At 41.2% G+C, this 23,355-nt stretch overlaps 2 protein-coding genes across 4 annotated transcripts in view; one reads left to right on the forward strand and one right to left on the reverse strand.

Annotated features, from left to right (window-relative positions):
* The window catches only part of LOC6732113 (POU domain protein 2), a 29,854-nt gene extending 9,842 nt beyond the window's left edge, over positions 1-20,012 (forward strand). For 2 of the 3 annotated variants that reach the window (XM_016180043.3, XM_039295331.2), the window contains 3 exons: positions 6,526-7,377; positions 14,510-14,566; positions 18,274-20,012. In XM_016180043.3, coding sequence (XP_016024784.1) covers positions 6,526-7,377; positions 14,510-14,566; positions 18,274-19,562 — 2,198 coding nt within the window. In that variant the 3' untranslated portion in view covers positions 19,563-20,012. Of the gene's footprint in view, positions 1-6,525; positions 7,378-12,316; positions 12,662-14,509; positions 14,567-18,273 lie in introns of those variants that run through there. The other variant, XM_016180042.3, reaches the window with a different exon arrangement.
* LOC6732114 (membrane metallo-endopeptidase-like 1) lies at positions 848-3,060 on the reverse strand. The gene has a single exon (XM_002079210.4). The coding sequence runs from the start codon at positions 2,936-2,938 to the stop codon at positions 929-931; it is 2,010 nt and encodes a 669-aa protein (XP_002079246.1). The 5' UTR covers positions 2,939-3,060; the 3' UTR covers positions 848-928.
* Positions 20,013-23,355: the final 3,343 nt, after the last annotated feature.

Here is a 23,355-nt window from a genome sequence, read left to right on the forward strand (position 1 = left end):
CTTAAGCAAATACATATCCTTATTTCGTATGCAGACGGCAGGCTCGATCCAACGGTTTGGCTTCCTTTTTGACTCCTAGCCCTTGGCCGGGCTAACACATTCGGGGTTTTCATTCTCCGTATCTGACTCTCAAGTGACGACTAATGATGGTAAAAACTGTTTTTCTTTTTGGGAAAAACAGAACACGGACAACGGTTTTCCAGCAGAATCCTCACGTTCTGCACCTTTTCTTGTAGCCGGTGACTTTCTTTTCGCTCTATTGTTGCACCTTTTGTTCGTCGGCCGAAAATGCCATTAATTCGTAATGAGAAAGGTGTCATCGCTGCAAAGTCAAAGACAAATATTGCCAGGACCCGCCCACACTTCGAGTTGTCCTGGCCGATGGGTGGTTCCTCCGGCAGGTTCTGCATCAAATCAATTAGTATTTCGGCTCTTTTCGATTGCCATCAGCTGTTCCAAGTGGGGGGCGTTAGTTTAGGCCATGAAATATCGATTTTCTGCCAGCAGAGGAACTGTAAAGTCGCTGATGGTTTTCAAGCGGAAAATACTTGGCCTGACTAAATGAAGACGTCAACGGGGCAGGCAAAACCATATTTATTCGGATTTCTTATTCCCAGATTTTTGCAAATAACAGGAACTCTTAAAAAACGGAACAGAAACTTGTAAAAATGAAATATTATATCTAAATATTTAGATCTCTTATTGAATATTCTTGATACTTTACTCTTTTAAACTTTTCTATAAAGCACTAGATTACTCTCGGATACTCATGCAGTATTATTTCCTGTTACTAGATAATTATAAAAAAATTATAATTCATAAATTTTTTCATGCCTTTATCTCTTGATAGTATTTTCAATATTTCCCAACATTAAACCCAATTATTATAAACAACAACCCGCCAATTTCTTCGTAAATCGATTTTATTTCACCAAACCACACACTTCTTGAGCGGATTCATCTCGGTGCCCAGTTTACAATTGAAAGCCTCGCTGAACTCGGGCATATTACTCAGGGTGCCTTGAACCCGGAACTCATCATAGGCGTGGACATCAGTCTTCAGTCTCCGGAGCTTATCGCCATTATCCTTGCCGTTGCACCAGGTTTGCGCAAACTTAACGAAGAACAGCTGTTTGTTGTTAAAATTAACACCCCTCAGGGGTTTTTCCAACCAAGCCTTGTCGCCAGTTTTCCTCTTGAATGCGTAATATGCCATTCGAGTGCCGACATTATCGGCGATATTATCGCCAGAGGTGAGAGTTCCATTAGTTTGGACGCCCATCAAAATAAATTTGTTATACTGCGATTCGAGGCAGCGATATCGTTCTTTAAAGTTTCTTAAAGAAGCTGAGGACCACCAGTTCGTCTTCTTGCCATCATAATTGTACTGATAACAATAGCTATCGAATCCGTGGGCCATTTCATGGCCTATAATATTGCCCACGCCAGCGTATTTAAGGACATCGGGAAAGTCTATGTGATAGAAGGGCCACTGGGCCATTCCAATGGTAATAAAGGCCAAGTTAAGAAAATCAGCATAGTACGCATTCACTGTTCTCGTGGGCATGAGAAGGGGAATCAGTGCCTTGTCCACCGATCGCAGGCGTATTCTGGCTCTACTGCCCTCCAGGATACACAGGTTCTCGAACCAATTTCCGGTCATATTGATATCGGTGTAAACACCATCAATCACTTCGCGATGCTGCAGATCATCCGTATAGCCCACTAAAATATCCATGGAAGCCAGTTTGGTCTTAGCCTGCGAGCGAGTATCTTCATCCAACCACGTGTGATGGTCCAGGAGATCATAGAACGTGTCCTTGATGTCCTTGGCAACGCTCAGTATATCTGCGCGTCTCTCCTTATCGAAAACCTTTCCAATAAACCAGGGCAACAAAGCGTAATTAAAATACGTTTCCGACAAAGAGCGACATTCACTTTGAACTCCTCCTGTTTTAGTTTGAGTTTTCCACAAGCCATAAAACTTGAGCAGCTCTCGCATTTTTATATAACCTCTTAACGTTTCCAAATTGGTTTGTTCCAGAAAGAAAACCAAATCGTTGATATTATCCAATTGATTGAGCACTGGCCAGTGGGACTCCTGACTGCCATTGAAGGCCAGGTCAAAAAATCGCGTCCAATTCAAACGATCGTGTTTATGCTTCGCCAGGAATTCCTTAAAATTCAACTGCTCTGTTTCATTGCGACTTTTGGCTAATGAAACTAAATTTCTTTCAAATTGCGTTAGGTTGTTAAAGTTCTCCACAAATTGCTTGGCTTTCTCTGCACTCGAATCCAATCCAAACTCACTGGTCATATTTTTCAACTGCTCCTCACTGTAACCAGCTAAAACTTTACTGGGAAGCGTTAAAAGTATATCGAACTTCCTGGACGAAGTGCTATAGTGCACTTTGAGCGTTAGCAAAGGATATATGTCGTATTTGGACATAAAGTTGATGTACATCCAATCGTAGGACGCATTGTGCTCCCTTAAACGATCTCCATCGAGTTCCATAAAATACTGATAGCCCAACGACAAGTTGGCCTTCATTTCCACACAGCTGGCATAGAATTGTTTGGCTTTAATCTCCGCCGACTTGGTGCCATTAACTCCCAGATCCTCCAGCTCTCTTTTGGTGGCATTCTGCAGGAATCCCTGGATCTGTTCGTCGATCTTGTGCTGGATGGCGTGCAGAAAGCTGGTATTCCTGGCCTCTTCCGGTACCAAATCCGCCTTCTTCCAGCCGCCACAGCTGAATTCGTAGAAGTTCTCGCAGGGATCGATGGTCCTGTTCATGGTGGACAGCAGGAAACGGCCATAATCCTCGAGCAATTCCTCTCTGTGATTCGTGGCGGGTGGCAGGGAAAATAGATCGTTGGCTAAAGCACGGCCGATTAAAGTGAGCGATATTAACGTGGCCCACAAAGCGTTGACCATGGTCCAAAAAACACTCGAATACACACACACGCACACGATTCAAGTGAGAGCAATGATTAAATTCGAGTTGCGCGCCCGGCAGCAGACAGAAAAGTTCTAAACTTTTTTGGCAACGCGCTTTGGCAATTTATACAATCATGATCGGGCCAAAACCAAAAACGGGGGCATTCGGGTCAAAGGGGGAGCTGAGCACACGCTTCAGTGGGTTAGGTAATACAACACACTCGGATTCACCACAGAAATCACATTAGTGGAACAATTTATGGTTCTACCTTCGAGCTGCTGAATCTTCCGCTCAAATCTTGGCATTCTTCAATTAACCGCAATTCTCCAAAAAGTTCTTATCACTCTAGAAAGCTCCGTCTGCTCCCAAACCGTTGATTTTACTATTTTATCGCTCTTTGGAGATCTCATCCCGAACTGTTTCTCTTCGAATTTGTTTATTTGTTTTTTCAGTTTTTTTTTGTTTGTGAATGTCACATGTTAATGACCCCGTTCCGAAATAATCACCGCAATTATAATGCAAACATTTCTAAATGGTTTTTAACTCTCTCATCTCGTCATTTTATTTTTTATATATTTATGTGTTACGTATTTGCCTGCGAATAGACTCGTTACATCAGTCAGTAGACAGAGAGAAATTTGTGGAGATGGGGCCTTGGAAAAAACGCTTGGAATAGTACCAATTTTAATGATAAAAACGGAGCCACACAAAATTATGGTATAAAAATAGTGCTATATTTCAATTTTAGATTGGCAAATCAATTTGCGACTTTTTTATAACATTTTACTGACACGTTTCATTTTAAATGGTGCACTGAAAAATAAATGTTATATTTTAAATGTTATATATTAGAGAAAAGTATTTGATTTTCGAACAAAAGCAAAAAAAAAAACGCCCCCAAAAAATGAAATTTCAATAAAAATCTCCCTTTTATGACCACTTTTTACCACATCTGCTGTTAGCCACATATTTTAATAACCTTTAAGACTTCACACAATCAGCCAAGTGCCTGTTGTGTGGTCCGATTTCTCAATTAAAAGTACTTCCATAGTTCCATAGAAAAATCATAAAAAAAACTCATTTCGATCAACGGAAAACAGAGATATTCAGCGAATTTCCTTCGCTGGCATTGCGTAATTGGAAATCCTTAAAGGATCGAAGGGAACAAGCCAACTGCGAATGCATTGAGCTCCTGACACTTTTGTGGGGCTGCCCCTTTCCTTAGCCCCGCGTTTCACTTTTTCTAATGTGTTTGCCAGCCGGTGCATGCAACAAAGGAGCACAAAGGATAAAGGATATTGCCGCAATGGGAAATCAAAGCGCATAGGATAGCAATAAAGAGGGACCAGGTAGTGAGCAGGATGCGCGTTAATCGCCATGTTGCAGGTAAATATAATCGCACAAAGTAACAATGCCAAAAAAGAAGCGGGGAAACTGGTTGGCAATGGCGGGAGGATCCCTTGGAGCGCCTTCGATTTAGTTGAAACAGCTTGCCAGGCTTAGGGTGCACGGGGCCAAAGGATGCACGGCATCAGTAGCAAATTGAGCCTGAAAAAAGGATTTAATGTTCAGTTTTTTAACAATTGCGGCTTGTGCGGCTAGAGCAGCAGCTGCTCCTCCGTTGGCAACTGTGCAAGCAAGGCATCCTTTCTTAGTCCTCCCCTCATTTGATTGAAACTTTCACCTTTGGATCTTCATCTGTCAGCGAGAGTTTTCCCCCTCGACAGATTGCATTTCGAAAAAGGACCTTGACTGGCACGCGCATTCAGGCACATTGACAGGACCAACGACACAGGAATCGCTTATAGAATTCAGGAAGCCTTTCCAATTATTGAAAGTCAGCTTTCTCGGCCGAACCGCCCTCATTTCATTTTCATAATCCTCGGCACGCTTCGCAGTCAGTGGTGACACATATTCTATACACAGAGACACATTAGCACATTACTAATATGAAATATTTACGGAAATTTAAATATTATTATCATATGATTTGAATAAAACTAAAATATAAAGATAAGATAGGCAAAAGTATCTTTTAAATTAAAGTTTTAATGTATAAATGTAAATGTTATAATGTATAAAAAGCTAAATCACATTGCGGCAATATTCTATATACTTAACATTATTTAACATTAACATTATTAACATTATATATACATATTCTTAGCTACATTTAAATAATTTGGCTTGAAACAAGCTAGGTTCGCCGGCACAGTTCGCATCAGATGTATTTTCACCATTTCCGGTGCGTCAACCCTTTTTGCATCTTCAAGATGTCGCGTGGCAAACACGATCCGAAGGGGTGACAGGGGGTTAAACGTTAACTAATATTTTTCCTATCGCTATGCTAAAGAATCCGGCTCAATCTGTGGCGCAGCGAACAGAAGGGGAAATGGCTTTCGCGGCTTTGCTCTACCTGACCCCCGGTCATAAATCAAATTAATACCCATAACATCGACTCTGATCCGATCTGACTACTGCCTCCAATCGCAATTAACTCAAACTCGTGTTTCGTGAACTTCTCTCATTATTCAGACGGCTTTTGGCGCTCTAATGAACATTTTGTGGTTGCCTCGGTTGGACTCGAAGCGCAGGCAATTGTGTGTTTGGTGCTTTTTTATTTTTGTGCATCATTAGCCACAGGTCAGAGTTTCATTCATAAAGTGATCCGTGTTTTTCCGTGGGTACTTGCTCATAAATGATCCACAATGAAGTGATCATATGCCATACAGTAGCAATTGTCGGCGGGAAAATAAATGGGGCATCGGAAAAATGTAAAGAAAAGTTTTGTAAATTACGGCGCTTATGCTTAATTATTTAATTTGAGCATATTTGAGATGTAGCTTACAAATTTACATTACCACCAATAACATTACCAACTGAAACACAGAATAAGAGTACTGATAAAAAGTAAGAAATGTTTAAAATGTACTTGTTTCCCGTCTGTTTCGATTTTACGCCATTAGTAGTCCTAAAATCCAACTAATAGAGTTACCCCATCAAAAGGGCGTGTCACTCAGAATGATGATGTACAACGCCCACACTTCGATGAACAAATGTTCAGATTTCACTCCCTTTGCTGCTTATGCGAAAACTATAAAATCAAAATTATGTACAGATTTCATAATCAATCAAAGTCATAAATGAAAAGAGCGCCGTAGAACAAAAAACTGATTGAAAACTAGATATGCCGAATATGGCGTACAACCCCCACTAAAAAGCAAAAGCAGCAGCGTAACCAAATGGGCTAAGGGTGCGGAATAGAGGGGGTTACAAGGTGGAAAGGCGTATCAAAGTTCCATAATGATGAGTAATTGATAGTGACATAAACGGTTTCCATTGGCAATATGCTTTGGGTGAAGGGGTTGGAGGCGCCGAAAGAGGGCTGTTTACCATCGGAGGGGTGAAAAGCCAGCAAGTGTTGATAATGATATTGAAACCCTTTTTTTTACCCCTTTTTTAGCCCATTTTATCAACACTTTTTTCCGCCAAATTCTCACTTCATTTCGTTTAGTCTATAAAAATGCAATTGTTTAACCCTTTTTTCCCCGCTTTTTTTTACTTATTTTCCCGTGATTTATAGCGCTGGCTACAAGCTGTCGTGGCAAAACAATATTAAATCCTTGGTATCTAAGGCCCGCCGACGGCATTGGATATCATAATTATAATAGCAACAACAACGGCGGCAGCGGGGAAATCAACAAGGATGTTGGCCAGCAGATGACTTCCGCATGTGGCGGTGGCGATGGCCAGACATGTCTGCCAGTCTCGTATTTTGGCATGGAGACGCTGGCATCTGTCAAACAGAGACAGAAATCCCTGCCAGACTTTCTAATACCGCTGCACGAAATTATGTTCCAGCAACAACATCATTACCAGCAAAGGACAATGGGCACATTAATTAATAGTCTGCCGCCCGGCTTGGTCGAGTATCCTCCCCAAAAAACAGAGACGTTCAAGTCGTTAACCCCGCCGAAAGCACTGCAGCACCACCAAAACAACCAGAATCACCAGAATCACACCGGTGACCACTCCTTCGTCCGGCACTTTCACGAACGAGATCGCCTCATTCGGGAGCACCAGCTCAAGCATCAGCAATTGCGTGACGAGGAGGAAGTCCTTCAGGAACAGGAGCAGGACGAGGAGCAGGAGCACGAAACGCTGAGGAAACCCCACGTTGTACCATCTGAGCTGGAGCACAACCATCATTGGCATGGCGTCGTTTGCGATGCCAATGGCCATGCCACGAGGCTGCTCCACATTGCCCCACCAAGGGCTGGGCCAACACCACTGCCAACCCATAAGCAACCGCCAGTCGGAGAGGTCCTGCCCCCGAACTCCACGTCCTTCTCGACCATTATGGATCCGCCCAAGGAGCCAAGCATTTACGAGCAGCCAGCACCAAATGGTCGACATTGTCGTCCTGCCAACAAAGGTAAGTTTTATGCTCAAATTAATTGTTTAGCAGGGACGAGAAGGCGGAAAATGGGTTAGTTAAGTAAATGTGGATAATATGTGCAATATACATATTTGTGTAGACCAAATATACAACGTTTAATCTTATGTTAAAATTTGACTATTTTAATTAATTTATTTTATGTTTGTTACAAGTTTTGAAGTGATATTGAGGGCTTTAAATAAAGTTCGCAATTAACGTCGTATGAAATTACACAACCCAATTATAGTTTTAAGAAATTATAGTAAATAACTTTCTAAAATTTCTATTGTACTCTCAAAGAGGCAGACACCACAATCATTTCACATTTGAAATCTAATTCAGGTAACCCAAAACCACCCACTCAAAAAGTTCAAAATAAAACCGAATTCAACTCAATTACAAGCTCTCAACTTAATACAATACCTCTCGCACCCTTAGCCAACCCCAAGCAAAGGAAAAGAAAGTGGGGAAAGTGCCCCTTTGGAATTGCCAACATACAAACTCCATTTAAAATCACTAAAATATTAATAAATTTTACAAAAGTGCGAACAAAATATGCGTGAAAATTCTCAAGTACACCAGCGCAACCTTTACAACTTTATTTAATGGAATTTAAAACCACTTTGTCCGCCCAGTGGGTGGGTGGGTCAGACTGGGGTCATTTGGTGGGTGGTTGTCGGGCTGCCCGAAAAGGTTGCTTGCGGCATTCTAAAAAGAAAAAAAAACCCAACCACAATTGCATGAGGTAACCTTTGACAGGGACACAACAAAAAGCGAGTAGAGAACCCACCACCCGCACCAACAATGGGCGAAAAGGGAAAATCCAAAGTGAAAAGCTCTGACGCAAAACTGGTGTCACTACCAACTGTGACCCGGTACCCTGAGCAGCTTATGGCCAATTGAGCCCCGCCTTGGGCACCAAACTCCGCCGAGGGTGGCCGTAAATCCAATAAAAACGCTTTACAAGCTGTAAAGCAAAGATCATAAATCCATTTTTGTTTTTTACCCACCACCTCCATTTAAATGCGATTTACATTTTTCCACCGACTTTAAAATGGTTGCGCAACGACATAAGGGTTAGATTTGCATAGATTGATTCATAGATGGAAATGTTTGGATTGACAAAAAATGGAGTCAGTAGAGGAAGCCATATGTGCCATTCAGTTTTTATCAAAAATATTCAAATAAAGTAGTAAATAAAATATAAATAATCTTAATTATGTAAAGTATTAATATCATTTAATAAGCACTATGCTACGATATTCTTATGTATAATATATATAATGTATAAATATAATAAATACTTATTGATATTTATGCTTTTTAAGCCATTGAAACTTTTCCAAACTGTCAACCGTTGCAAGAAAGGGAACCCTCTCGAATCGTTCCCTCCAAAACTTGTCAACTCCTTTCATCTGCCCAACTAAAAATAAAAAAAAAAACCGACTACATCTTGTACAAAAAACCCACAAAAATAGCGCGCCAAAAATAGTAGAAAGGAACCCGATTAAAGAGAGCGCAAATCGATGAGGAAACCTCAGCAACGGAAATCAATAGAGGAAGAGGAGCACAAAGCATCCTCTAAATGTCCTTTTACTTCCGCATTTGTAGCGCCGCATCTTCTTCTTCTTCCCCTCTTGGATTATTTATTAACGTTTATTGATTTCGACTTGCCCAGCGGCAATCTGCCACAGAAAATCGCTGACAATCGGCGCTGCAACCCTTCGCCGAAGACCAAAAGTCTGATATTTCAACAGAAAATAATGAATTTTCTTCGCATTTTTTCGCCGCACAATGCCGAAGAAAATTGCGCGCCGTTTTTTCTGCCCGTTTTTTTTTTGTTTTTGAGACAGAAAACCGAAGAAAACTGCAGAGCAGCGACTCAAGGGTAAAAATTGAGGATCACTGTCAAAGATTACCCGAGATCTTCCACGGCTTAGCTCTAAGGTAAACTCACGAGGGGTTGCAACCCCTTGGCCTCGGCTACCTAAGGGTGAATGTACCCCAATAATGCGTAATTTTTTAAGGTAAAAATAGCACGAAACTGAAAGAAATTCAAATTGAACAAAGGCCAATTTTTTGGGTGATTTTTTGTGCGATTTTTGTGTCTTCGGAGGGAGGGTGAGAAAAAGGCACGGCAGAATTGCGGTTCCTTTTTTACTTTTTTTCTTTGGGTGCCAGGACTCTGATTAAGTACGGGATATCTAACGGAATTTTCGCAAAATTTTCTCACAATTTTTTGGGCAGAGAACTATTGATTTATGTGCCTGCTTTTAACCCATTTTGGATGAAGGAAATTACATGTTTTTCAAGAAAACCGTTACTTTTGAAATATTTCAAGAAATATTGTTTAGGTTTTGGGTTCCTTTAAGATTGAAAAACGGTGCTAATATAAATATTTCGCACATAAATTTGCATAAACTAAACTACGCTTTAGTTCTTTCACTAAAACGCCAACTAATCCCCATAAACCCCATGCAGAGACCACACAAAAGGACGAAAGCTGTGAACCCCAACTGGAAATGCTGCCCCAACCAAATAATTTCCCTTTCCCATTTTCCCTATCCAAAATGTACAATCAACTTGAGGACGGAATGCTAGTCTCGTCTTATTTGCTTAACGCAAATTGGTATGTCATTTTAATGCGTTGCAACAACAAGAAGCGACAGGGAAATGTCGTAGTTTTCACAACCACCCGATATTGTTTGGTTCCGGGTTAGTGCTGCTCCCCCCCACAACCACTTTCCACTTTGTGCCCCACCCGCCGGCGATCCTGGCGATGTCCTTGTCCTTGTCCCGTCTGTTTTCGTCATGCAAAGTGTGTGAGGAAAACTCCCTTTTCCTTTCGATTTCCCGGCGATGCTGCGAAGCGTTTATTTTCTTGATTAATTTCAATGCCCAAAAACCTCCATGTTGCTATGCACATGTGTGCGTATTTGGGTGTTGTTCCCCCTTTCCTTGGTCCTGTCTGTTGGGTCCAGTGATGTCCTGGCTGTCTGTGCCGTCTGCTCCTGGCAAATAATCAAATTGCCTAGACACCGCCCAAGAGCTAGGCAAAATAACGCACAGGGAAAACTATCCAAAGTGAGGAACTGTTTATCTTTTGTCTCCCTGTGACAAGTTTAATCAGCAGCAGCAACAGCAGCAGCAATGCCAGGACCAAAAAGGATAACTATTGAAATTAGTTAGGGGGAGAATTGAACGATTGGTATTGATTTTCCCGGCTTTTACTCTGTTGCTTAAATCATTTTGGCACTTTAATGTTAAGTGCATAGTTGTAGTTAAATACTACAATAATAATAACTCATATTAAACGTACATAAATTTACTTGGCACTTTAAAGGAGCTTTATAATATAACAATACATTTTCTTCAACATTAAACATTTAATTATGAATTATAATTAAATTATATAATTAAATAATATAATAAAACATTAAGCAGGTTTATATTCATAAATGCTCGTTTATATTTCGTTGGCTTTTATTGGTGTTTTCGACATTCTTTAATTGTTTTAGTCCTCGGAGAAGAGGAAATAGAGTCCTGAAGGCAGAAACATTAATTTTGCAGTTTTAATTAAAATGCTTCAGAGGAAACGGGAAATGGGCTCAAGTCAGGGGAAGGGAAACGAAAGCGGGAATGAATTTCCCTCAAGAAAGAATTTGCTCCTGCAACTCCCACAAACTTTGGCGAAAAGAGAAAGAAAGAAAGCAAAGGCAAGTGCAGTCACAGTCATAATCATAAAGTGTATGCGCTGTCGTCAGGGCTGCAAAGGTCCTTTTCTCCCGCTATTTCTTCACAAAAAAAGCAGGAAAAACGAATGGGTGGGAGGTGGAAAAGGGAAGAGAGGCGGAAGCAGGGGAGAAAGCGAGAGAGCGCAACAACACTTGTTGTAATTACTCGAGCTTGGTTCAATGGCTGCGGTGATGTTTATATGAATGAGCTTTGTGTTTATATAATCACACCAAATGCTCAACTTGATGGGTGGACTGGATGGCAGGACTGCAGTTTTGCAGGATTCGGAAAATGCTTGATTGGGATTCATAGAATAACAATAAAAGGTGGTGAAAAGCTGTGGATTTTAGATGGAATTTTCCATTTACACAAAAAGTAAATAAAAAGTCATTGATCTTTAAAAGATTAATATATCAGAATCTTTATATAGTCCACATTTTACCTTAAAACTCTATAAGTAGACAGAAAATACAGAAAATCATTGATTTTTGTATGTCTAAAAAATACTTCAATAAATATTATACATTAATATGTTTAAAGTAAATATAATGCAAAGTCAGAAGTTACCAACTTTGCTTCTATAAAAACGAATCCCACCGAACTCAGCTCACGAGATTTCTCCAAAAAACTACCCAATCAATCTGAACTATATACAACTATAACCCCCAATGGTATATAGAAGCCAGACGACACCTTCCCAGGAGCACATAAAACCCCCCACTTAATTATGATTTACTTGCAACTGGGGGCAAGTCGAGGTATGCAAAGAAATGCTGCATGCTGCGCAGAAGGTCGGAGAATGCATAATACATAGGCCACACCCATTTCGCAGGAGAAGTCAACTTGTGGCCTATGCTAATGCAGGAAAATGTGGAAATGCAGGAAAATGTGAGACTGCAGGAGAGGGCGAACACAATGGAGTCCCAGGATATTCTGATCAGAATGCACGGCGACAAAGGATACGTTCCACAACACACGCACACACTGAAACTCGGCTAACGGTGCAGGGGTTGATAGCTGGGGAAAATGAAAATGAGCGAGAGAGCGGAGAGGAAGTGAGGAAAACTACGGCTGCAAATCATAAAGCATATCACACACACACACGCACACTGGCAACCAGCGGAGAGAGTGAGAGAGAGAGGGCAGCGAGTGCGAGCGAGAGGTGGCATGCACATAGCAGAGAATGCAGCAAAATACGATTCCTCAATTCAGTTTCTAAGTTGCATTCGACCGAAGAAGTTGAAGCTAGACGGTCCGGTTTCCTTGCTCGTGACAACTATTGAAATCGAACAGAACAAATCGGGAAAATAGGAAATCGTAGACTGTCTTCGTCGTGAATGTTTAAGTGACCAACTGAATATTTAAATTTGAAAAACATTATTTAAATATAAAACTGCTAAAATGATGGTGCTACAGCAACAACAACAACAGCGTCTCTGGGATGCAACCAACAACACAAATACACAAGCACAACAATCGGCGAATGTGGAAAGCACGCCAACAAAAATTTGCCATCAGGAAAATGCAACAACAGCCGCACACACATGTGAGTTTTTCAGGGTTGCCATCTTACAACCAGCCATGGAAGCTTTTCAAGAAGCGTGGCTAGAGTTGTCAAATGCAAACGAACTTGGGCTTTGTGAATATGATTTGAATATTTGAATAGGAAAAAAATTCAGTTTTTAAGAATCTATCATTTTAGAATTACCAACAAAAAACGGATTTAAATATTTAAATTTAAAAGAAATTTGGATTTATTTATTGATCCAAGTCAGTTTAAGGTTTTATTGACTCTTTAAAATAAAACATAGCCAAGAAGTCAACACAAACAACTTACCGAATGAAAACCAAGTCGTAACCTGATTTATAGTACCCCGTACCTGTTACAAAAACTTTTCACTTTCTCGAGCAATAAATTGGGTCAGAAAGGGACTAAGGACGAAACCAGTTCAAACACAAAGGTCGCCGATTATCATTACACGCCCACACATTATCCCAGGTCCAGATCAGATGGAATACTATATAGAAGAGGCACACACAATTTCCCTATCAGATGAACGATTTCATGGCGTTTTGCAACAGATTTGATGCGATGTCCTGCTGCTGACGGTGTCCTTTTTGGGCAGCTGCTGTCCTTGAGTGTCCCACTGTGCGAGCGTGTGATCGTAGTTTTTAGATTTCTTGTGTTTGCATATGCATCCTGGCAGTGTCCTTTTTACCTGTGTCCGAGACGTTGTCTTTTTTCCATAAGGGTATTTTGCATGAAAACAAAGGAGAAGGAACCGCTGTTTTTTTTCTTCATATTCCCAGCATTTCCTTCGTTTTTTAGGGAGAAAACTATTTTGCAGCCTAGGACGTAGGTAATTTTCATTTGCATGGAACAAAGGAAAGAAACCAAATTAGCCACAAAAGGCAAATTTTCTGTAATTACATTTAAGCCGTAGGTGTGTGGTTATAAAAAGGACGAGCAATTCCAGCATGCAGATCATGTACACAGCTAAAATCCCAAAGATCCTTTGACTAATGCCACTTGTTATCCTGCCAACAAGTGAGGTGTGAGGTCAACCACCGCCTCCAACTAAGCCGACCCCAATCCCATCGGGCCAAACCATTACCCAACCGCAAGGACAACGCCATCCCAATGGCCAATGGTAATCTGTATATTTATATTGTCCAGCACTGGACATTATGCACAAGGATTCCCCAAGTCAGAGCGTCCTCACACAATATATTGTCGTAAAAATATGTTACTTTTTCCCTACTGCCCGTTGTTCTTCTTGGGCCAGGATACTACTTTGCTTACGCCCCGAGGGAGCTATAAATTTAATATCTACTTTGCAAAACAAAAAACCAAATGGCACAAAAAAAAAGAGCTGAGGGAGGATGAGAAAGGACGGTGGAAAATGGATAAAAGATGGTCAGGATTTGGTCCCAAGTCTATGAAAAGGGAGCTAGTCATTGAAATCTAAAAGGCAAAGTTGTAGAATACTATTACTATAGCTAGTTAAGATTCCGTGGCAATACTGGCAGCGCCTCTTTCCCAAACTATAAAAAATTGCGTGAAAACTACTTTGAGCACAATGCCAACCATTTGCACTCGGAAATTGAGTCTTAAAAATTTTACACCAGCGAGCACTCAGCTGAAACTCAGTATTTTTGCATGTTATATACGCCATAAGAAATGTGTTATGTCCGAACTCCTAATGGACATTTTACGAGCCAGACACGAAATGAAAACACCCTGACACCAGGACACCATCCCCACTTCTTCTTTAAGAACTGCTCGTCCTGTCCATATCTGTGTGGAATGACGAGTACGTGTCATTTGCATTTGAGTTTTCTGCTGTTAAGTATTATTAAAAATTAAAAACATATTTCATTTTTCTCTTTGCAGTTATGCGGCACATGTCGAACTCACCCACACCGCCCTCGCCACTGCGTTCGCTATCAGGTAAATAAATGTGCATATAATATGGCTAATCCTTGGCCAGCATTCAGACGTCATGTCCTTTCTATCCTGCTCCCGACTCGTGGCGGAACGTGGCTACTTTGTGGCTAAATTGATTACTCACACGACAGACAATTTTTATAGTTTTCAGTTTTCCTCTTTTTTTTGCAATATGCAATCAGCCACGCACCCCCTTTCCGCATCCCCTATCCACATCCACATTGGGCTCGATTTCAGGGTTTGGCCTAGGTAGTAACTCAGAAGTGCGGCCAAGGACTGGCGCGGTTCCTGGTTCCTGGCTATTGGCAATGAGGCATTAGGTTAGGGCACCTATAATATTTATAGGTGCTGTTGGGCAACCAGCACGTGACCAAAGTGAGACCGAAGATGGGTCAGAAGCCTTTGGGTTTGCAATAAGAAAGTATAGGGTTGCTTCACTCAAAAATGTGAAAAACCTTAAAAATCTAAGTAGTCCAAAAATAACATAACATCTTGTATGAGCTTATCAGCAGGCTTACTTTATGGTATTTGAAAATTCCATAGAGGCTTCTTATCACTTTTTCCAGACTACTTTATCTAAAAATCGTACGATTTATTTATTATACATTTCAATAGTTTTTGGTCCCAACATTGAAAATAATTGGTATAAACACGAATTCATTACGTGCCTTTGTATAAATTATTTAAACCTTAACGGCATTTCAACCATTTCCATGGAATGCCACCCAAAATCTGCTCTACCACACCCACCAAAAACTCCCCCGAGAAAACAACCCCCGCATGGCAACAAGCTTAAGCCAGAGATCATCCTTGTGAGACCCCTATATGCTCTTTTGACCTCCACCTCCAACTCCCCCGTTGACCCTAACACGACCCTCTTCTGTTCGCAAACAAACAGAAATAACAATTTGTCAAAATGTAAATTTCTGCATTGGCGCATTTAAATGATGGGCCGAGCAATTATGTAAGTACCCCGAAACCGAGGCCAACCACCCCTAACGAAGTGCAACTAATCTATGCAAAAACATGCATGGAAATCCACCCCATTTGAATAAATGCGGCGCGCATTAACAGGGTTGCCAATGCCATCCGATAGTAGTTGACAATTAAACTTGCATTTTTATTGGTTTACACAAATTAGGCGAGTCAATCGAGCCAAGGGTGCCCCTAGCCCCTCTCACACCCCTCCCCGTGTCATTATGCATATTCAAATGTTGTCAAAATAAACGGCAGGGGAAACCCTTTTTTTCGAATGAAGGGTTGCTAAACCGCTAAAAAACTCAAGTGCCGTAACATTAGCATGGCACACACAAAAAAAGGCAAACTGTTGATCCGGCTCAACCCTGTTTAACATATCATTTGAATAGCGCCGAGGTGTGAAGCCAATTGAGGGGGTAACCCTGAGCGAAGGGTTACCCTTGCCACCTCATTTTTTAAAGTACCACTTGTTGAGCGATCTCCCCTCGTTCTGGTTATTCAAATTGAAAGGATTTTGGTTGCGTGAAGTTAATTGAGGGGTAATTCGGGAGAGGAAGCGCGAAAAGGATATTACAATCAGCAGCTCTGATTGGGTGCTTCTTACTTTTTTGTACTCCTAAAAAAACTTTGTTCAGAGGGCGTTTCAAGGGCGTTTTTGTGGCATGCAAACAAGCTTAAGCGAGGCGATGGGCGTGACGAGTTCTTAATGAAGGGTTAAGTAAACTTAATGAAACTGCTAAAGGTTTAGCTTTGTTAAACGGAAGTGATTATGAGTAAATAGGAAACCTAATAAATCGATTTAAAGGGTACCGAATCTTTTGATAGATTTTATTTCTTGCAACAAATTTAAAAATATAATATTCCGAAATGAAAGTGGTTTTACTCTTATGTAGATAAACAGCTTGAGATATGCAAGGATAATTGGATTGCCAAACTCTGGCCTTCAATCACCCATCTTTCAGAGCACTTTCCAAATTTTTCGTTGTATCTTTCCGATAAATCGAAACGCACTTTACATTCCCTTTTATGTGATATAGAGAAAATCAACCCCTAAAAACTGCATGCAAAAGGAGTACCCAGAATTTGGAGTTTTCGAATAGAGGCAACACTTCATTTGTCAGTGGAAACATTCACACATTGCCATTGTGGCTGGACGACGAACTTGCATTCACCATGCAGACCTCATCAGCAGGATAACACATCTGCTCCGGGGACAGACAAAGCGGCATCACCTGGTATTGGGTTTCCAAAAAAATCGAGTTTCGATGCTCGTGGATCGCTCGCTGCAGGCGCATTCCACTTACAAAGGATCACAACAGTGTTTCTTTGCCTTGGTTTGAACTTGCTCCCGAGGCTTCTTGACTTTACTCCTTTCTTTCATTTTTTTTTTTAAATCCAAACAATGCAACTTGGAACACTTTTTTCTAGCTGGTCCCGATCTCCACCCAATGGCAAGTTGCATTCGGTTCTAATCCGCAACTCGTGCAACTCGAAATTGTAACGAATTTTAAATTTGCAACTGCGCCGCCAGCGGAGGGTTGAAAAATCATTCCGAAAAGGGTGACAATTTTTGACTACGCCTAACCCTTAGATGATTTTCATTTCTGACTGGTTCCAATACATTTTCAATGGCTAATTTTATTACGGCGTATTCAACTTTAGCCGTTCTACATAAAGGGAGTCATAAAAACAGCTGCCCACATGCAATTTATTTTGCAAAGTTCAAACGCCCGCATTAGATATATGTGTTTTTTTTTTAAATATTTCCTAATCCGCTGAATCGAGTTTAACATGGGGTTGAATCCGCTTAAAACTATCAATTCTATTTATTTCGAAATCGGTTTAACAATTTTTACAGTTCAGACAAATGTTCGAAAGTTGATTTTTGATGGAGGATTGAAATCGCAAAGGTTTTTTGGGCTATAAATATGAAGGAAAAGCTTTTATTTCATTTGAATCGATCAAAAGATCTTTGATCATATTACTCCAGTCGGAAGTTTAATACTCATTATTATATTTCCCATCAAAATCAATAATTTTCTTTCACAAAATTATGAAATCGGAGCTCCTTTCGCTGCTCTACTGCGCATTTATCGGAGACAAAGGAGCAAGCATCCTGTTTGACTTCGCCGTGGCCTCTGATGTATGGCTATTTTTCAATTATTATGCATGGTTGGGTTTTCAACAAGGATGTTGGGGTTTGTCGAAGGTTAATGGGGGAGTGGAGGCCACAAAGGAGAACCCTTCCGCTTGAACGTCTATCGTAGCTAACCGCAGGACGCAGACATTGGACAGGATAGCTGGGAAAGGATGGGCATTCGATTGGAAGATTGAATAAAATTTGACTTAAAAAGGCTGAGGAGAAAACGTTTACAGAAAGACGATGAATGAATACACTTTGTAAATTAATAGTTAAGCCTTAAAAAGGAAGCCTTATTTTTTTAAAATCTCTCAGTTAAATTAAAAATAAATTTTAGTTGCATACCCAGGCTAGACAGTTTATTTTTCCTTTCTTTTCAAACCTCCTTTTAAATTCATAAAACCCCTAGAAATACCCTTTAAAATAGCTGCAGAAATATTGAAAAACTTGCAGAGTCCTTTGGTTAAAATCAAATTATGCTACGCGTGCGTTGACCAGTCCGGCTACTTGAACTTCATTGAGTTGGAAAATTGAAAAGCAAACTACCCACAATCATCTACTATAAAAAAATATCCTTTTTCCCTACTTACAGACTGCGGAAAGAGCTTCGAGGAGGAGGAACTGGAGCTGGGCGAGAACTGCGAGATGCCACAGAATCTGAGCAGCAAGCGCCAGGCCAGGGAACTAGACTCTGAGCTGGAAAATGAGGTCCTGGATCTGGCACCGCCACCGAAGAGATTGGCTGAGGAGCAGGAGGAGGAAAAGGTGGCCAATCCACCACAGCCCGTGGGATTCGCGCCGGAGGAAATGCATCAGGCACTGCAACTGCAGTTGCACAGCTACATCGAAATGGTTCGCCAATTGGCGCCGGAGGCGTTTCCCAATCCCAACCTGGCCACGCAGTTCCTGCTGCAGAACTCACTGCAAGCCTTGGCGCAGTTTCAGGCCCTGCAGCAGATGAAGCAGCAGCAAAGGGAGGATCCTCTACCCAGTTACTCCACCCCCTTGGCCAAATCACCACTGAGAAGTCCATCCCTGAGTCCGGTGCCCCGGCACAGCAAATCCCAGCAGCGAACTCCACCAAACTCGATGACTGCCAATTCTCTGGGTCTGAGTAGTGCCGTGATGACTCCAAATACGCCCAGCATGCAGCAGCAGCCGCAACTGCAGCAGAGCACTCCGAAGCCGACGAGTGGACTAACTGTGGCATCTGCCATGGCCAAGCTGGAGCAGTCGCCGGAAGAGACCACCGATCTGGAGGAGTTGGAGCAGTTCGCCAAGACCTTCAAACAACGGCGAATCAAGCTGGGCTTCACCCAGGGCGATGTGGGTCTGGCCATGGGCAAACTGTATGGCAATGACTTCTCGCAGACCACCATTTCCCGCTTCGAAGCCCTCAATCTGAGCTTCAAGAACATGTGTAAGCTGAAGCCGCTGCTCCAGAAATGGCTGGAGGATGCGGACAGCACGGTGGCCAAGTCGGGCGGTGGAGTGTTCAACATCAACACGATGACCAGCACGCTGAACAGCACACCGGAAAGCATCCTGGGCCGCAGGCGCAAGAAGCGCACCTCCATCGAGACCACGGTGCGCACCACGCTGGAGAAGGCCTTCCTGATGAACTGCAAGCCCACGTCGGAGGAGATCAGCCAGCTGTCCGAGCGCTTGAACATGGACAAGGAGGTGATCCGCGTGTGGTTCTGCAATCGCCGGCAGAAGGAGAAGCGCATCAATCCCTCGCTGGATCTGGACAGTCCCACGGGCACTCCGCTGAGCAGTCATGCCTTTGGGTATCCACCGCAGGCTCTGAACATGTCCCACATGCAAATGGAGGGCGGTTCGGGTTCCTTCTGCGGCAGTTCCATCAGTTCGGGGGAATAGAAGAAGCGGGTTCAGCGTGGAAATCCATCCATCCAATCTTGTACATAGTCAGCTTATGCTCCAAATTCTTCCACAACATTCCACTTGCCACACTCTCCATATCAAATGCAAACAATGCCATGGATGTATTTAGTAAACTAGGTGATAGCCAGTCGTATCAGAAAATCCATTACGAATTTATGAGTACATATATGTAGCTCCACTACACTATACTACCTATTCGTATCTGTATCTGTATGCATATAGAAGTTCCTAGTTCTAACTATTCCCCAAATGCCATACGTGTGTATCTGTTGTGCCCCATATCCACTATGCCACAAATCAGTCCTCTAGTTGTATTTACTGTACTGTGTATTGACCTAGATGTGTATGTATATGTATACCGATGTTGTTGTACGATGTCCAATTGTAAATTGATCTTGAACACACTTAGATCGTAACATCCAAAAATTTCAATAAAATTATTCCGATAAAATAATTTATAAAAAAAAAATATACTGTATTTTATTATTGGGTGGGAGCTATGATGAAGTATGCATCTTATATTTATATCTTAAAATCTTCACTTTAGTTTGATTCCATTTATAATTTATTTTTTAAAATTCTAGTTTATTTACAGTGTTTGGAGAGGAATTTAATTTAATATTTACACACACATATTTACCAGCTGTATGTTTTTAAAAAGCCCCAGCTTATTATTCAATTAGCCAGATCTTTAGGGTTACTCCAGCGTGTGCCATATAAAAACGCACTCGAATCTCATTAGGCCGGGCCTAAATAAATATTGAAAGAGGTATTTAGTTAACTGATTTCCTTGGCCCGCCCCAAAAGCGTTTGCCAGCCACGCGACAAAGGCAAACATGACCATTTTTTAATAAACTTCCTGGCAAACGCGGGCCAACAACGGCAAAAGGATGCGAAGGACCCACACCAGCAACCCCTTTTCTTTTTTATTTTTTTTTTTTGTTGCTTTGGTTGTCGAGTGTGGATTTGTTGGATAAGAAATCACTTCATCTTTTTGGGCCCGGCGACAGTCAATATGGCAGCGCAGACAGAACCCTTATTTGTATATCGAGGCAAGCGTGTAAATCCTTTTTTTTACCAACCCCCAACTCCGATCCCTCGGCCCGGATTTTTCCCCTACTGCCAAAAGTTTGCCGGGCTCTGATTCGTTTAGGGCACGAATCTCTAAAAAAATGATAGAGTTGGGGAAGTTGGCAAAGGGTTCATGCCATCAATTCACACATGGTTATGTCATATGCTCCTCGCCTCGGTGGTTGATTTTGGTCTTGTAGTATGGGCATAGCTCCTGTTGTTTGCTGTTTTCTGGGACTCCTATGTGGGCAGTGGAAGTATTTTATGTTGTCCCAGTTGTATCCTTTGGAAATCGCTTAAGCGAGTCAAGTCCTCGATGGAGATATCTTAATGGAAGTGTGCCAATAAATTAGGTAAATGATTGGGAAAAGGAGTGGAAAGGACACATGTGCTTAGCACACGTTCTTAAGATTTTTTAAGCGGGATAAATATTATTAAGTAATACTTTCTATGCATCTAAGAAAGCTTTAAAATATCCTGAATAAATAAAGACTTTTATACCTATGATACCTGACTAAAAATCAATCTAAATAGATGCATATCCTTTAACATACGGATTTTTAGAGGCTACTTGGATTTTAATATATGTATTTCACTTTGAGGCAACACATATTTATTTAAAACTTCATCATTTACTTGCCTGCAGCTGGCCAGAGTTGCGAATAAATTTTTAATCTGGCCAGAAGTGAAATCTCGACCAGAATGCTTACCCCATTTAATTTGCAGGCCATTCGCCCACACACACACCACACACACACACTCGAGCACACATCAAACGGAGGCCAAAAGGAAAAGCCCATCGATTCTAGCACTCACACTTAATTGGCGGGCACTCGAATTTTGGGAAGCTCGAGGGCTTGGGTCTCTTTGAATGTTATCAGTCCAGTGCAGACGACGTGCGTCCATTCCACATGGCCAAAATGTAAAGAAGAATGGCATCGGACGCAAAATGGCTTTCAGCAATTTCGGTTTTCAATGGGGGGAAAACTTCAATTGCATTGGTCATATTCAAAGTGCCCTAAGCCTGGGCTGGTCCAAGTGGGTTGATAAGCCCCGTGGGCTATTATTTCGGGGGGACTACCCCGGTGGTTGCAGATCGTCCGGTCGAGATTTCATTCGGCTTTCATTTGATCGATTTGATTTCCTTTCCTTTCAACGGACGTTCAAATATTTGCTGCATTTGCAAATTGAATTTTCTCGCCGGAATATGTTTCATTCCCGTTTCGCCCGATTCATTTATAACAATTTAATGAAATTTTCGAATGCGTTTTCATAATATTGTCGTTGTGCTGCCATCATTAATCACTCGCCACTTGGCAGGACTAACGAAAATTAAGTTTCCTTTATGCTTTTGCTCCGGCATTTCTATTCTTGCCTCCTTGAGTGGCATGAACTAGATGGAAGTATTTCGCTAAACTGAGCTGTTAAATGTTTGGACCATTAAACAAATACTTGAAGTATAAGATTATAAGAATAACTATCTTTTTTAAATATAAATGGATTTTTCATTTCATGGAGTAAGTAAAACGAGATACATTTTATAAGAACAGGTATTTTAAGATACAAAATATGAAAGTTATAAGAAGTTAATATACATGTAACTTTTAGACCGCTAAATATGCAACTAAACCTAACAACCTATTTCTTTATTTACTTGATTCATTGCATACTTTTTTAGCATCCTTTGTTTCCTTTGTATCTGTCAGATACTCGACATCTAAGATATGACAGACACTGGTAATTTCGGTTGAAAAGTGCTCGCAAATTATATGGCGAGCATATGTTAAATTTCTGCGTGACTGGCTGACAATTCGTTGCTTTGAATTTCAATTCGTCTGGCGCAAAGAAATGTAACAAGGACACACAGGACATACACACCCCTTTGCGCCCTTTTCGCCCGACTGGAGAACATAAGACTTGTGCAAACATTTGGGCAAAAAACAACAACAGCAACAAACGCGGGGAAAACACAATTGAATTACAATGAAAATATGAAATGAGCAAAAAACAGATGAAGAAAATCGCATACAAAAATTAAGCAAACAGGCGAAACAAAGGAAAAGCGCCCGAAATAAAAAGTTTCAAAAGTGTGGGCCACTGGCTCTCTGCGAGCAAATAGCTCGGGAAAAAAGCGCAAATTCAATATTTGCTCAAGAAAGAAATGGGAACGAGGACGTGAAACGACAATGCCCCAAGACAGTCGAGCAAATAGCTAAAAAATATAAAAGTAGCGAAAATAAAATAAATAAGTAAGAGGGGAGCGGCTCGAATCAGTTGATACCCTTCATTTTCTTAGGTGGATAAAGTTCACGCTAAGATTGGGACAATTTTTAAGATTGAGATAAGGTATTTCAACTCTAGAAAAAATGCATTTACTATTTACTATTTATTTGCATTAAAAAATTAAGTTTAAAGAAAATTATCCCATATTATAAAAATATGTGTAGAATATGCTTCACCTTAAAAGTAAAGTCTAAAGTGCGGGTTCTGACTTTTCCACCCCCTGCAAGTCAAAATGGAAACCCAAATCAATGGCTGCTGCGCAAATAAACTTTAAAATGGAAAATTTGCATGCGTCACCCGGAAAACTGATGGAAATTCAACCCCTAAAACTTTTCAGCAGCCAATTAGCGGAATAGCTTTTATTGGACGGGCTAAAAAAGAAAAATCAAAGCCAATCAGGGGCGTGATCCGAAAT

Source organism: Drosophila simulans, chromosome 2L (assembly GCF_016746395.2).
Source record: "Drosophila simulans strain w501 chromosome 2L, Prin_Dsim_3.1, whole genome shotgun sequence".
Classification (NCBI taxonomy): domain Eukaryota; kingdom Metazoa; phylum Arthropoda; class Insecta; order Diptera; family Drosophilidae; genus Drosophila; species Drosophila simulans.